The sequence below is a fragment of the Megalobrama amblycephala genome, linkage group LG22, assembly GCF_018812025.1.
Source record: "Megalobrama amblycephala isolate DHTTF-2021 linkage group LG22, ASM1881202v1, whole genome shotgun sequence".
Classification (NCBI taxonomy): Eukaryota; Metazoa; Chordata; class Actinopteri; order Cypriniformes; family Xenocyprididae; genus Megalobrama; species Megalobrama amblycephala.
The window spans coordinates 2,004,849-2,021,080 of NC_063065.1; the positions used below are offsets into that span (position 1 = coordinate 2,004,849).

Consider the following 16,232-nt stretch of genomic DNA (forward strand, 5'->3'; position numbering starts at 1 on the left):
TGAATGATGAAAACTGTAAGTGTCTATTAGCTGATCTCTGATGAGTTTTATACATTTGTAGACGTTTAATGAGGTATTGTAAAATTAAAAGGAATATAGTTATTAATCTCTGTTTAACTGACCCATACAAACATAACAAGCCCTGAAAACTGATAAAAGAATACATATTATACAGACTCTTAATATTTAGTGATATTAGATGATTAGATAATTGCATCTGATAGATTATAATTTCAATAAAACATTTGAAATGGGTTTGTAAAAGCTGTTTTTATGCATGTTTGGCAAGAGTTTTTGTTGCATTTACACTGTTTTGACCAGCAGGTGTCACCAGCGTGTTGTGTTTCAAACACTTCAAAACAGTGAATCATTTTGAGAATCAATTTGGTTCAATTGATTCGAAGCTTTAAGAAGCTTCATTTCTTCCATCACTAATTTTTGCAGAAAACAAAGTTGTCTTTCCTTGCCATCTCCAAACAATTTTCACAACTAGACCACTGTTTTTTTTTTTTATGCTTTTAACTTGATGATTAATAGCCTATACTACATCTGCTCATCTTGGCACTAGCCCGGTTTAGTCAAACAGTCGGAGACTAGTCATATATTTTCTGCTGTGTAGAAGATATCAAACTGATGTCAAAATAACCACATGATCTGCAGCTTGTATTTTTTTAATTGCGGCACTCTACATGTTTAGCAGAAATGGCTTGAATGAAGAACATTTGGTGCTTGATAAAATATTAAGAGGAAGATGATTATCATAAATGAGTGCTTGTGGTGTGTAGACTACTACAACCTTGATGCACACTGAAACATTAGAAAAATACTTTTTGAATGATTAAGATACAATGACATGTTTAATGTCTTTAGTCTTTATTGTGTGACATAGACATCAGTCATGTGACCAGACCCACCACAAGATCTATAAACCATAATGAAATGCAAAGCAATATTAAGAGAGATATTCATAAATTGAGACATAGAATAGGGAAATAATATTCCTAACAAACACTCAGTAAAGTATATGTATGTTGAACAGTAATTGAAAGAATGATTATAAAGCATTACAAAAATGACAAGATAAGCTCTATGCATTAATGTGTATGACTTATAAAGAGCGTTTAAAGTGTGAATGGAAGCATCAGATCACTGTCACTCAGGAGCCCTGAGGATTGATCTTCTTCAGCTTCTCCATGACGGACTCATACTGCTTAATCCTTTCAGCCTCTGAGAATGAAGACGGATTGATCTCCAGGAATTTATATGCAGTCCTAGACTGAATGCTGAAGATGCCCTGTGCTCTCTGACAGCATACACCAAATCTCTTCCAGTCCTGAAAGATTAAAGACAGCATTAATCACAACACATTCACTAAAAATACATCAACATAAACTCATGACGTGTCTGAAATCACTCACTATTGCCTACAGGTGCTGGTCATATAATTAAAATATCATCAAAAAGTTGATTTATTTCACTAATTCCATTCAAAAAGTGAAACTTGTATATTATATTCATTCATTACACACAGACTGATATATTTCAAATGTTTATTTATTTTAATTTTGAAGATTATAACTGACAACTAAGGAAAATCCTAAATTCAGTATCTCAGAAAATTAGAATATTGTGAAAAGGTTCAATATTGAAGACACCTGGTGCCACACTCTAATCAGCTAATTAACTCAAAACACCTGCAAAGGCCTTTAAATGGTCTCTCAGTCTAGTTCTGTAGGCTACACAATCATGGGGAAGACTGCTGACTTGACAGTTGTCCAAAAGACGACCATTGACACCTTGCACAAGGAGGGCAAGACACAAAAGGTCATTGCAAAAGAGGCTGGCTGTTCACAGAGCTCTGTGTCCAAGCACATTAATAGAGAGGCGAAGGGAAGGAAAAGATGTGGTAGAAAAAAAGTGTACAAGCAATAGGGATAACCGCACCCTGGAGAGGATTGTGAAACAAAACCCGTTCAAAAATGTGGGGGAGATTCACAAAGAGTGGACTGCAGCCGGAGTCAGAGCTTCAAGAACCACTACACACAGATGTATGCAAGACATGAGTTTCAGCTGTCGCATTCCTTGTGTCAAGCCACTCTTGAACAACAGACAGCGTCAGAAACGTCTCGCCTGGACTAAAGACAAAAAGGACTGGACTGCTGCTGAGTGGTCCAAAGTTATGTTCTCTGATGAAAGTAAATTTTGCATTCCCTTTGGAAATCAGGGTCCCAGAGTCTGGAGGAAGAGAGGAGAGGCACACAATCCACGTTGCTTGAGGTCCAGTGTAAAGTTTCCACAGTCAGTGATGGTTTGGGGTGCCATGTCATCTGCTGGTGTTGGTCCACTGTGTTTTCTAGGGTCCAAGGTCAACGCAGCCGTATACCAGGAAGTTTTAGAGCACTTCATGCTTCCTGCTGCTGACCAACTTTACGGAGATGCAGATTTCATTTTCCAACAGGACTTGGCACCTGCACACAGTGCCAAAGCTACCAGTACCTGGTTTAAGGACCATGGTATCCCTGTTCTTAATTGGCCAGCAAACTCACCTGACCTTAACCCCATAGAAAATCTATGGGGTATTGAAGAGGAAGATGCGATATGCCAGACCCAACAATGCAGAAGAGCTGAAGGCCGCTCTCAGAGCAATCTGGGCTCTCATAACACCTGAGCAGTGCCACAGACTGATCGACTCCATGCCACGCCGCATTGCTGCAGTAATTCAGGCAAAAGGAGCCCCAACTAAGTATTGAGTGCTGTACATGCTCATACTTTTCATGTTCATACTTTTCAGTTGGCCAAAATTTCTAAAAAACCTTTCTTTGTATTGGTCTTAAGTAATATTCTAATTTTCTGAGATACTGAATTTGGTATTTTCCTCAGTTGTCAGTTATAATCATCAAAATTAAAAGAAATAAACATTTGAAATATATCAGTCTGTGTGTAATGAATGAATATAATATACAAGTTTCACTTTTTGAATGGAATTAGTGAAATAAATCAACTTTTTGATGATATTCTAATTATATGACCAGCACCTGTACATAGTAAAGGTCATGGCAACATTATTATTTTTCCATTACTTTACCTCAAAATAATTTAACCAATTTCAACTTCAAATAATGATCTGCACGGATAAATCATTTATAATAAACATTTCAATATTGCATATAAAAAACAAGATTAGTCAATTTCATGGATTTCATTTCTGTCATTAATTATTCACCCTCATGTCGTTTCACACATGTAAGACCTTCCTTCATCTTTGGTACACAAATTAAGATATTTTTGATGAAATCCGAGAGATTTCTGACTCCTCCTTTTAATGATGTCTTTAGACCCTTTCTGGGCCTAAATTTTGAAATTTGGAATGACATTGCTGTGTTTAATGGGAGATCAGAAACCTCTCAGATTTCATCAAAAATATCTTAATTTATATTCTGAAGATGAACGAAAGTCTTACAGTTGTGGAACGACATGAGGGTGAATAATTAATGACAGAAATGAAATCCATGAAATTGACTAATCTTGTTTTTTATATGCAATATTGAAATGTTTATTATAAATGATTTATCCGTGCAGATTAATGACAGAAATTTAATTTTTGGGTGAACTAACCCTTTATTCTTCATGACCATATTCTACATCCCTTTATCCTACCCAATACCTAAACTCAACAACCTTACTAACTATTAATAAGCAGTAATTAGGAGTTTGAAGCAATATTTAATAGTGAGAATTGGACCCTAATCTAAAGTGTGACCCAACTTTCACCAGAAGCATTTACTCAACGTCTAACTAACCTTTTTTGCGTCATCAATGGAGTCCAGAAACTCCTTCTTCATGCGTTTCAGGTCTTCAATCAGTTCCTCCCCAACAAAGGTCTTGTCTTTCAGTGTGCCCAGCGTAACAGACACTTTCTCCCAGAACTTTTTAAAATCAACCAGAATTTGTCGGATTTGATCAAGACACCTCTGGACTTCCTTCAGGTGGACAGGATTGGGAATCACACCTGAACAAACAACATACAACAGATTCTGATTCATGAGAGATCATTGGGTGAACATGTAAACAGCTTGATGTGCACACTGATGCATTAACGTTAGTAATAATCATTTTAAAAGCACAGAGAGACTCTCACTCTGTTGTAATTTGCTATTGGCCATCTGCAGCTGAAAATCAGTCCGTTTGATTTTGATGTTCCACCCTTGGTTTCTCAGACTGTTCTTTTCAGAGACGAGACTGTTCAGTTCGGCTTGTTTAGCAAGAATAGCAGCATCATTATAGTGTCGATTAAATGAGAACAAGCCCCATAAAAAAGAATAACGGTAATTTCTATTATTTCTGATCAGATAAAGCAGCTCTTGGGTGCTTTTTTCAATTCTTTTCTCAATTTCCTCCATATCTTTGACATTTTTGTTCAGCTCCAGTTCAAGCTTGACCAAAGCATCCTCCAGAGCCTTCATCTCGACAGTGTGTTCATTTAATTTGTCTCCAGTCTCCTTCTGTTCTTTAAACACATCACTGGTGCAATTCCCCACACTTTTGGTTTGTTGATCATACCTGAAAAATAGGGTGCATGTACAGTGATATAGTCTGGATTTCACAAACACAACACAGGCTCTGAATAATATTCTCTAAGAGGAACTATTCTGCCCTTTTACACAGTCTTGATATTGTTTTTGGGCTCTACTAGAACAGGTTTGAATGCTCATTATTTTTCCTATACTCTTCATTGTTGCTGCTTCTCTCTTCCCAGTCTGTCGGTAAATTCAGAGTTAGTTCACCCCAAAATGAAAATTCTGCCATTAATTACTCGTTCCAAACTTGTAAGATTTTCTTTCATCTTCGGAACACAAATGAAGATCTTTTTTGATAAAATCTGACAGCATCCTGTCCTTCCATTCACTCCCTTTGCAACTTGATCTTTGATGTCTCAAAAAGAGATCGGACTAATCTATATGAATCAAGTGGTTTAGTCCAAATTTTCTGAAGAGACTCTATTGCTTTTTAAGCACAAGATTTGATCTTGTGCGTCATTCAGGTTAGGTTGAGCTGATCAATGTTTACATGTGAGTAAAAGCCAAGAAAATAATTTGTTCACTGTGTACTGATAAGAAAATTGATTGTTTGTTTTGAAATGCTAAACTTCATAAATGTTTTCACCTCGTCACCATGTCATCCACGGCTCTGATGATGTCCTTGATCCATGTTCTGGCTTTCTCCAGGTACACCACAGCCAGTTTGGGTCTGTTCCTCTCAACAGCTTTTATCAGTATTGGGAACAGCGAGGTGACCAGGTTGGAACTCGTGCCGGCACACTACAAGAAAACGAGGATAATTAATCCACAAGGATAAGTTTCATACAAGCAGCAACCTTCTTTCCTCTCTCTTGAAACCAACACGGAAGTGACAAAGTGCAATTCATCGACTGGCCGCTAAAGACAGACTCCAAAAAGGAGTCAATCCCATAGAACACATAAACGCTGCTCAGATTGCATAATTTCTCGATAGAGAGTAAATTGTTCAGAAGAAATATGATGCAAACAAATGGACAATATATCAATATTTCTTAGATTAAGTGGACAAAAAGTGTGGACAAAAAGTGCTATTGGATGTTTTTCAATGGATGCTTATCGTGGGCATGGATATTTCATTACAAAGGTATGAAGTCCCATTTTGATTTTGCATGCTGTCATTTGCACACCCAACACAAATTACAAAATTACTATTGCTGGAGCATCTATATATCGTAAAACAAACACCATAGATTGATAGTAAACCTTTAAATGATGTATAATTTGTCATCATTATTAATATTTTAGATAGTATCTAAGATAGATAGATAGCTCCTTGAGCTAATTTGATCATGTCGAGCTGGGAGGGTGTGGTTTCAGCAACCAGGCACCTCAGCTCCACCCACATCCCGCCTCTTTGCCCATTTTCAGTTATCCTGGAGTGACACGCTGCCAAGATGGCGACAGCCGGCTCCACCCATTTTGGGCTTCAAAAATGCTCTTCAGAAACCTTCGGGTGAAGTCATGGATTCTATGTCCATGTATTATACAGTCTATGCTTTCATAAAAGAAACTTTTGTTGGCCCAGTGCACTAGTATCTATGTAAGCTTATTTCCACCTCAGAATAAAAATGTATATACTTGGAACTGCATGCACATGCAGAATCCTGAGGAAAAAGTAATTTTTGAATTAGCATGATGAAATTAAGATAATTCACAAGATGAATTAGTCTCACCTTCAGCAGAACAGCCTCAGAGGATCCGAACAGCATTTGTGTTTCAATAGCTTGGTCTCTGATCAGACGCTCCAGCTTTGGGAAGCCTCCCAGACACAAGAACGACAGATGATAGAGGAGAGCCGTTCTCTCCGCAGATGGAAGAAGCTCCTGGATGAAGTCTGGGCTCCATGTGGATTCACTGACGACAAGCTCTGGGACACCAAACCGAACATTAGTGATGGTCAACAACCTCTGGGGTTCAATCATGGGTGAAATGTGTAATAAAGTTTTTATATATGTGCAAGTCTTGGATCCTCAAATAAAAGTTTCTTGCTCAAATAAAATTAAAGAGGTGTGTGAACTCGCAAGTATGATGTCAGACACTTTAATATGCTCTGGCCCCCTCCCTGTTCACCAGGGTGACGAGATACGTAAGAAGCCAGACCTCTACCACCGAGCACAGAAGTGAAACTCCACCTATCATCATGATGTATTGTTACACCCCTACCACCTATATCAACCAAAAACAGATAAATAGCACATACTTTCAACATTTACTTTCCTTCTACATTCTGATGCAAAGCAGTTTGGCAAATCTGCTGTAACTCATTCAGTTGGAGTTCACATGGATTTAAGTGCAATGCACTTTCAGTAATATTTTGAGAATTTGAGTAGGGTGAATTTGTTTCACTTAGTAAATGTGACTTTGTTTTTACATTGATGGCTTCATATCATAGTATGCATGCTGTCTGTTGCATTAAGATTATAAAAAACTTGCTGGTTGTCCTTGCTGTATCGAAGATCAATTTTGAGGTCTCGAGTTGCATAGAACATAACGTTCTGTGTGAAATCATGGAACTCGAATCACAAGCCACATTAAAGCTTCTTCCAGACATTTGCTACCTTGAAGGGAAATTATAAAATGTATACAACACAGAACTGTTATTTCAGGATAAATGAAATGAAAAGTGTCTCACCTGTGGAATTGGACATGTTTTTTTTTTTTGTTGTTGTTGTTGTTGTTGTTGTTTAACTGAGCGTAGACTGGTAATGCATCCAAAGGTAAGGTCTCTAAAAAATATGACAGAAAATGTGATGCAAGTAAAATCAACAATTAGAATTGTTTACAACTTAAGGGGTGGATTTACAATCCTCTCCTCTTATGTTATATAATCAGTAGGTAATCAGATAAATAGTCTTCTTAATTTTGTACATCTATTCAGATAATGTTACTGATAATGTCTTATTTCCAAACTTTCAGTTTTAGCTAAGATCATCACAGAACCATCACTGGTTGTGATCAATTATCCTATTGGTGCCTTGGACAGAAAATAAGGCAGCATTGCCTTTTTAACCTTTTATAAATAAGGTTGAAAAGGACATTCAAGCTACACTACTCGTGTATGCAGATGACTATTATTTATTCATATGCTCCCTCCATAATACAGGCAGTGGAAAAGCTTCAGATTGCATTTGTGAAGAAGAAGTGTGCTTAAAGGGTCATGAAACCCCCCTGTTTTACCCTGGTCGTTCACACCTCAAAGCTCAAAAAAGTCTGTTAAAATGGGCGTGTAAAGCTCTGGAAAAGTGGGAGTGTAGAGGGGAGAGAACAATCAATGAAACACAGACATACAACACACTCATTATACACAATAATGAATATTAATATATGAGCACGGAGAAAATGACAACAAACTCCCAAGCACAAGGGAGAAATGCGAAAGAATATTTAATAGGGCTAATAATAGGCTACTTTGATTACGTTTACGAGCACTGCAGTCTCAAAATCTGTCTTTTGTCTATTAGAATAATCATGTTGTTGCGTTCAGATAGGCTACACCACTGTATCCGTGTCCAGATTGCACATATAATTCATTTGAAGAAGACTTGATGAAATATGTGTGCATAACTACAGCGTGCTGGTTAATGTTTGGTGCAGGAGAATGTGTGAAATAAAAACTTTAAACACGGATACTTTATTCTGTATGAGCTATAGGATCCACGTGGCTAGTGTTGTTAAACGCGAAGCTCCGCGCTGAAACCGATACACGCGGAGCGCGCATATCATAACAGTCGTATTTTTTATGTGTTTGTATTCAAACTCCAGTTCTGACCGCATCGCGAGCAAAATACAAACAACACTCATGTGCTGCTGTGCTGAGGGAAACAGCCTACGGCTCGCGTGTTTGAACGTAGAGGTGAACGAGCCGCACTTTTGTGACATTTGAATTCTCCGCTGTAATGCGATCTCACGTGAACATATTTTCCATTTGTGCTGGTAGATTACAGCAAAACAATCCACATGCACACAAACCTCTGCTCTGGTCGCGTCTCAGGAAAACACATTGTGTTGTAGCACTGAGGAAACAAACACCAGCGATATGTCTCAATGACAACAGACCGAGGCGAGAGAAGTGATACTTCCTCATGCATAATACTGCAATTATAATCTTATGCATACTACAGTGCAGTGATTGGATTAAATGAGCTTTATGTCATGAATATATGCCGAGAATCGCTCGAAATGGTCTACGTCAGCATGTTCGACCATGCCCATACTTGGGCCGAAAGTACACAATTACGTCAGATTTTGACATTGCTCCGACTCAGCTTTTCAAACCGGAAGACAGAAATCGCTCTGAAAAATGCAAAAATAACTATTTTTCACTTATGAATAACATTAATGAGTGTTTAGTGTTTTCAATGATGCGCAGCCTATACATATCTGTTTACATCTCAAAAAAGTGGTTTGGGGTTTCATGACCTTTTAATTGTACTGAAAGTGTACTTTTTGTGTACTTAAAACCTGAAAAGTATACTTTTTTTAAAAAAGTGCACTTGAAGATTGTCACAGCCACCTCTGTTTGGAGTCTGTTTTCATTTGCCACTTTAGTGTACTTAAGGAGAGTACACTTTAATGACAATATTAACACACTAGTAAAAATTTACTTTAATGTCTAATCCATTTTTACTTAAACATACATTTTAATAAATCATTATGTTTTTGCAGTGCTTTAAGGAAGTACACTTATTTTGATGTGTTGACTAATACACTAAAGCACGTCAAATAATTGATTTTAATTTCGACTTGAGTGTGTTGTCCAAAATTACATTTGTTAATGTATTTTAAATGTGTTTAGTTTTTAATATATATGGTGTGCCTTAAAGGATTAGTTCACTTTCAGATAAAAATTTCCTGATAATTTACTCACCCCCATGTCATCCAAGATGTTCATGTCTTTCTTTCTTCAGTCGAAAAGAAATGAAAGTTTTGGATGAAAACATTCCAGGATTATTCTCCTTATAGTGGACTTCAATGGGCACCAAACGGTTGAAGGTCAAAATTACAGTTTCAGTGCAGCTTCAAAGAGCTTTAAATGATCCCAGACGAGGAATAAGAGTCTTATCTAGAGAAACGATTGGTCATTTTCGTAAAAAAAAAAAAAAAAAAATACAACTGTATATGCTTTATATAAACAAATGATCTCCTTCCAAGTGCTTCAGCTTTCCGTATTCTTCAAAAAGCTTACACTGTATGTCCTACACCTTCCCTATTCTACTTACGGAAAAAATGTAACTGGAGCCGCGTTCGTTCCGTAAGTAGAATAGGGAAGACGTAGGACATACAGCATAAACTTTTTGAAGAATACGGAAAGCATAAGCACTTGGAAGGTGATCATTTGTTTATATAAAGCATATACAGTTGTATTTTTTTCACGAAAATGACCGATCGTTTCTCTAGATAAGTCCCTTATTCCTCGTCTGGTATCATTTAAAGCTCTTTGAAGCTGCACTGAAACTGACATTTTGACCTCCAACCATTTGGTGCCCATTGAAGTCCACTATAAGGAGAAAAATCCTGGAATGTTTTCATCAAAAACCTTCATTTCTTTTCGACTGAAGAAAGAAAGAAACATAAACATCTTGGATGACATGGGGGTGAGTTAATTATCAGGAATATTTTATTTGAAAGTGAACTAATCCTTTAATACACTTGAAATGTATTTTTCTTCTAAACTTCAATACACTTGCTTATACAGTACAAATTATTGTCAATGTTCATCACCAGTTCCTGAACTCAACTACAAGTGATAGTTTTCTACATAAGTGTCATTTATGAGAGTACTGTACTTAATGTAATAGTAATGTACTGTACTTTACATCTGTGTACAGAATACTTTCAATGTCATCATGTTGTTCAAATGGTTAGTACACTTTTACTTTAATAAAACTCGTTAATTTACATAATGCTAGCTCTAGTTAGGATAGCCACTACAAAGTATATTTAAAGTAAATTGTGAATAGAAAGTATAATACACTTACCGTATATTCTGTGTTCTCCTGAAAGACTTCAGCTGTCTTATGCTTACAGACAGCAGTATTTATAGCTCAAATCAGATATCATGTGATGATGTGGTGAATCAGGGATGAATTATGACTTGCCAAGGCCCTGGGGCCAATTACCTCTCTCACACACACCGTTCCCATTTCCATTGTTTCCCTTATTTGTACAAATTAAGTATATTAGGAAAATGGTACAAAAGCTGTCACTGGGGTTACCCCTTTCAAAAGGTACACCTTTGTATGTAAAGAGTGTTATGGTGCATATTAGTACTGTGAGTGCATATTAGTAACTTAAAGATACATATTGGTACCAAAAGTGTACATATGAGTACCTATTAGAACCTTTTTAAAGGGTACCGTCTCAGTGACAGCTTTTGTACCTTTTTTCTGAGCGTGTAGAATTGAACATGTAGTGATGATCATGAATATTCAAAACATTCTCACTCTGAGGCCTCAAATCCCACCATATAGTTTCATAATGAACTGAAAATATTTTACACAACTTTAACATTTTGCGCCATTGCTTTGGCAAAGTATCTGTCAAACGAACTAAAATCTAATTACAAAAGGCTATGATTTAATTAAACGTATTAATTGCAGACTTTGCTCACATGATCGGTGTGGCTCATATCACAATTTTTACATTTTAAATCATAAGCGTGCTAAAACATACTCTATTGCTCTCTCTCTAGACCCATTTTGTAGGATAATTTTGAATTTTAGCAACAAAAAAAAATAGCCTATGTTTTAAAATTTAGTCTCACTTCAACTTATAGAAAATGGGCAGTTATATTGTAATAATAAATAGTTATTTTTTCCAATAACTTTCAATCGAAGCATTCACCATGCTCACCCAGCTAATTAGGTGCTGAGACCTATATGTATATCAATAAAAAATACAGAAAAGGTCTGCAGTCTTGTTTAACGTTCGTCATCTCCTGTGTATAACAAACTTTTCTGTATTTTTAATCCAGTAACTTTCACACAAGGACAGGAGCTCAAAGTTCAAATAAATAAAACAGGATGGGACAACAGTTCTATAAGCGGTTTTGGGGCCTTCACATTCACATAGTGTCATAAGCAGAAGAGGACAGACGAGGGAGGTTGTTAAACAACATGTCTTTATTGCAGATATACTGTATGTGTATAGGATCAGAGCGGGAATGCAACAGGTAAGGGAATATGGCAGATGATAGTATGCAGTAGACTTAGCTGGCTGTAACACAGTGTTTCTTGTGCAGGTGACATGGTGGCGATGCAGGCTGATGAACAGAGGATCGAGGAAGACGACGATGAAGGGGAACAGATGATGACAGACAAAAAACAAATCAGGAACAACAGGTCGGTATCTGAGGTGAGTCAAACTGGAAAAGGTCTGTGGAATTTCTCAGACGAGACCAGACAAAGATAAGAAGGGATCAGGTGGCAGATAAAGGGTGCGCTGATGAGGACGTGCAGGTGCAGGAAATCTGGAATCAGGAGGTGAGATGTGGCAGGTGTGGTGATGGCTGACTGAGTGCAGGTGTGTGGTTAAGGAGGAATGTTGAGCTATGTAGTGCAGAGAGAGTGACTGTGACACATAAGGCCCAACTGGGAGCCCTCATAGTCCGAGACCTTGCTTGTTTAAATGGCCTTGTATGAGACATATATTCAAGCATAAATAAACATTTGTTTTCACTGTTGATGGGTTTCTGGGTTTCAGCACTCAAAATATCTGTATATAGTCAATAGTAAATTGCAAATCTACTTGTACCATCTTTAAATATATAAAAAAATATATTAGCATCATGCTTTTACCCATTTTCACAATACAACTTTTAACATACTTTAAAGTAGTTGTAATTTAGCATATTTTCTGAAAATATATATTTTAGAAAAATATACTTAAAGGGTTAGCTTCACCCGAAAATAATGTCATTAATATTCCTCACCCTCATGTCGATTCCACACCCGTAAGACCTTCATTCATCTTCAGAACACAAATTAAGATATTTTTGTTGAAATCCGATGGCTCGGTGAGGCTTGAGCAATGACATTTCTTCTCTCGAGATCCATAATGTACTAAAAACATATTTAAATCAGTTCATGTGATACAGTGGTTCAATATTAATATTATAAAGCCGCGAGAATATTTTTGGAGCGCCAAAAAAAACAAAATAACGACTTATTTAGTGATGGACGATTTCAAAACACTGCTTCAGGAGCTTCGGAGCGTATATCTTTTTTGTCGATATGATTCGAAACCGCCATGTCAAACCACCAAACTGCTGAAATCACGTGACTTTGGTGCTCCGAACCGCTATTCAGAAGCTTCATAAGCAGTGTTTTTCAATGTTTATGCATATTGGATCAGCATTGAAATTTTGATGAGTCGACAGCACACATGGGTGGAGACAGTGGCACTGAACTAACAGTGATTTATAGTTGGTGTGTATCTCTGCAGAACACTAGTGGGTTTTCTCAATCAGTGGGGCGTTTTTAATCCACAGTGGGCTTTTACGCGATTTGGATTAATCCACCAGGGGCTTGGTGTGGGGTGGGCCTTCATAATTTTAGCAAGTCTGTTAAAAAATGGTTGAAACATGCATTTTAGTTTGAAATTGGTAAACGCTATTTTGGTTTTGCATGTGCACTTCTCAGCAGTCTAATCAATTCCTCCTCATTCGAGAGAAAACACAGGTGCATCTCATACAGTCGTGTTGTTTGTTGAACCACCTGACTTCTCTGGGTTTCAAACAATGGTGCATCTTCCGTATAATTTCTCTGTTCTTTTTTTTTGTGTTTGTAATTTGCATTTGATTTATTGTTACTGAATCTAATAAGATATATTAGTTATTTATTTAAAAGTGTTATTAAAGTGTTTGAATAAACCATCCATTTTCTAAATTCCTAAAAAGTGCATGCATCTTGCTTTAGTAATATTTATTTTTATTAAAGTTCCAATAACATTTATTGAAGTGTGAGTGACATGAATGTGAGCAAGAATATCATACTTTACACAGAGCCCATGTATTGCATCTATTACTCAATGCTTCCAGAGCACCTTGATTTCTTTCCTTGAACAGGGATGAAGACAGATGAGGATGGACAAATTAAAAAAATGAGATGCACCCTCTTGATAAATTTGATATTGATAATACATTGAGTTGTAGTCCATAGGATTATCTTCTGGGACTTGATGCGATCGCATGTCCAGAGATCGGATATTTATCGGATTCAAAACCACATTTTGGAAGTGGCTCAGATCGGATCCTGTGTGGATTTTTGTGTTTACACGTGTGCATTTAATTTTCGATCTCTGTCAGATGTGAGCAAAAGATCAGATGTTTTGTGCCAGTGTAAATGCAGCCTTTGTGTCTTATCCTGCTCCCTCATTACTGCTTAATCAGCTAATCATTCATGTTCCTGAATCTGTATTAAATTTGAAGAACGTAACTGATATCCACTTAGTTTCCCCTTTTTCCACTAAAAACACAATAAAAAATGACACCTTGTGTTTGAGAAAATGACTAACATGGCTATTTTGTGATATTTAAACAGATTGAGATCTATATAAGGTTAATCTGCAGCTTTAAAGACATTTTCATTAAAAAAAAAACTAAACTCTTTTATTCTAAAATATAAACTTGTTATATGAATATTATATAGTTTCACAGAAATGAACTGAGATTTATGTAATGCAGTTCAGAGGTGTTTATTCCTCTCAATCCTGCCTGGAAATGTTCATTGATCCTAATGACCTTGATTAATTGCTTCAGGTGTGTTTAATTAGAGCTGGAGATGAACTTGGGTGGAAAGATTAGACGCTTTCCCATAGTGTTATTGAAGGTGTTGATAAATAGATTAAATTGACATAATTTAACACTATTAAAAATATAGTTATAATATTCTGTGTTTGGCAGTTTATAAAAAGTGACTCATATTGTGTTTAACATTTTAACACTCTTGAATGTGACTTTATATGACAACTGAATTGTCTTGCTCTTAAGTAACATCATGCTTTCTTTTTCAGATTTCAGAGAACCCAAAGGAAAAGAGGCAGTCGTCTGATGCAAGCCAGATTTTGAAAACTTATGATGACATAAGACTTAAGCAATGTTATTTCTAAAGGATGTAATGCTTTTGTCCTTTATGCCTCACTCTTAAAGCATTTAATTTTCTCTTTGTCATTGTTTGAGTTAAACTGTCAAATAAAATAAACTGGAAAGGTGTCATTTATGTTTTTAAAAGTTTTCCCAAACCTTTGAAAAGGTCAGAAATTTGCTGATGCACCACTGAAGTGTAGCTGAAATATTAATGTTGTTCAGAACCTTATTTTAAGTTGACATTTTAGTTCAATCAACATCACATTAACATTGATCAAACAATATTATAGCCAAACTAATGATTATTTTTGTTAATTTCAATATTGATTCAGCATCAGTGCTGTAGAATCAACATCATAGTGTAACGTTGATTCAACAATATTACCATTGATTATTTTTGTAAATTTCAATGTTGTTTCAACATCAGTTATGTAGAATCAATCATTGTGTAACTTTACTTTACGATGCAATCTCCAGTCTTAGATCAATTTTTTTTTTTTAAATGAAAAAATAACAGGCTTGATCATGTTAAACAAGTCACATCCCCAGCCAGCAGAGCCATGTGGGGCCCAAATGGGTTTGACCTGGGCTATCTAACTGGGACCCAGCCAGTTTTGCACCCAGTTTCCATGTAGGCCCCACATGGATTTGCCCAGATGAAATGAACACTGCTTAGTGTGCACACTACAGGCTGTTTAATGTAACACTTAATCAGTGTTGGAGGTAATGAGATAATTAAGTGATTGAATAATGATTTTGTATTAGTGAAGAACACCTGCTGTTAACAAGCAGAATCACTGAAGGAAAGAGAAACACAAGAACTACTTCCAGCCACAGCCGTGGATGAAATCAACTGAAGATAAAATACATTACATCTCTCAAGATCTGATTAAACAACTCCACAAACAACATTAGCTTCACTTATTACTAACCAGACTGACTTTATTTCTGTCAGACATCTACAGAAGTTCGTATTAAGTATTAAGAAGAGGCTTAGATGTTGATTACTTATTTGAAAGTAATAGTTTGATTTGATGTTACCATTGTGGCGATCAGTGTGTGCTTTAGTCAGGCTCTTGACTTTTTAACATTAGTTTTTCTCTTGATAGCTGTGTCTGTTTGTTATGTTGAGAACAGCAAGAGAAAATATAATCAGATGCTGTAAGCTGATTGATGGTAAGAATATAATCATCATATATTGGCTTAACTCATTGATATTATGTGGGAGGTTTATACGGGTAGCATGTTATTAATTCTGTTTTATTGTTATGATTCTACAGCCAGAGAATAATAGAATTTCATCAGAACATCAAACGATTTATAACACCATTTACATATTTTGGGCTCCTGTGAGTTTTACTCGCACACAGATATCAAGAATCAGCATATGAATCTCAGCAATGGTGACATGCTTCATGGTGCAATGCATTCTGGGTGCCTCATACGAAACTTATCCATGGCTCCCAGAATGCATTGCACCATGAAGCATGTCACCATTGCTGAGATTCATACGCTGATTCTAACATACGCAGTCGCCTAGTTTAGATAAAGTTGCACAATTAAAATGAAAA

General features: G+C 36.4%; 1 protein-coding gene across 1 annotated transcript in view; it reads right to left on the reverse strand.

Annotated features, from left to right (window-relative positions):
* Positions 1-856: 856 nt before the first annotated feature.
* Positions 857-16,232, reverse strand: part of LOC125258077 — a 28,819-nt gene continuing 13,443 nt past the window's right edge. The window contains exons 4-7 of the mRNA XM_048174899.1: positions 5,164-5,318; positions 4,139-4,560; positions 3,801-4,009; positions 857-1,333 (exon numbers count right to left, since the gene is read on the reverse strand). Coding sequence (XP_048030856.1) covers positions 1,157-1,333; positions 3,801-4,009; positions 4,139-4,560; positions 5,164-5,318 — 963 coding nt within the window. The 3' untranslated portion in view covers positions 857-1,156. The remainder of the gene's footprint in view (positions 1,334-3,800; positions 4,010-4,138; positions 4,561-5,163; positions 5,319-16,232) is intronic.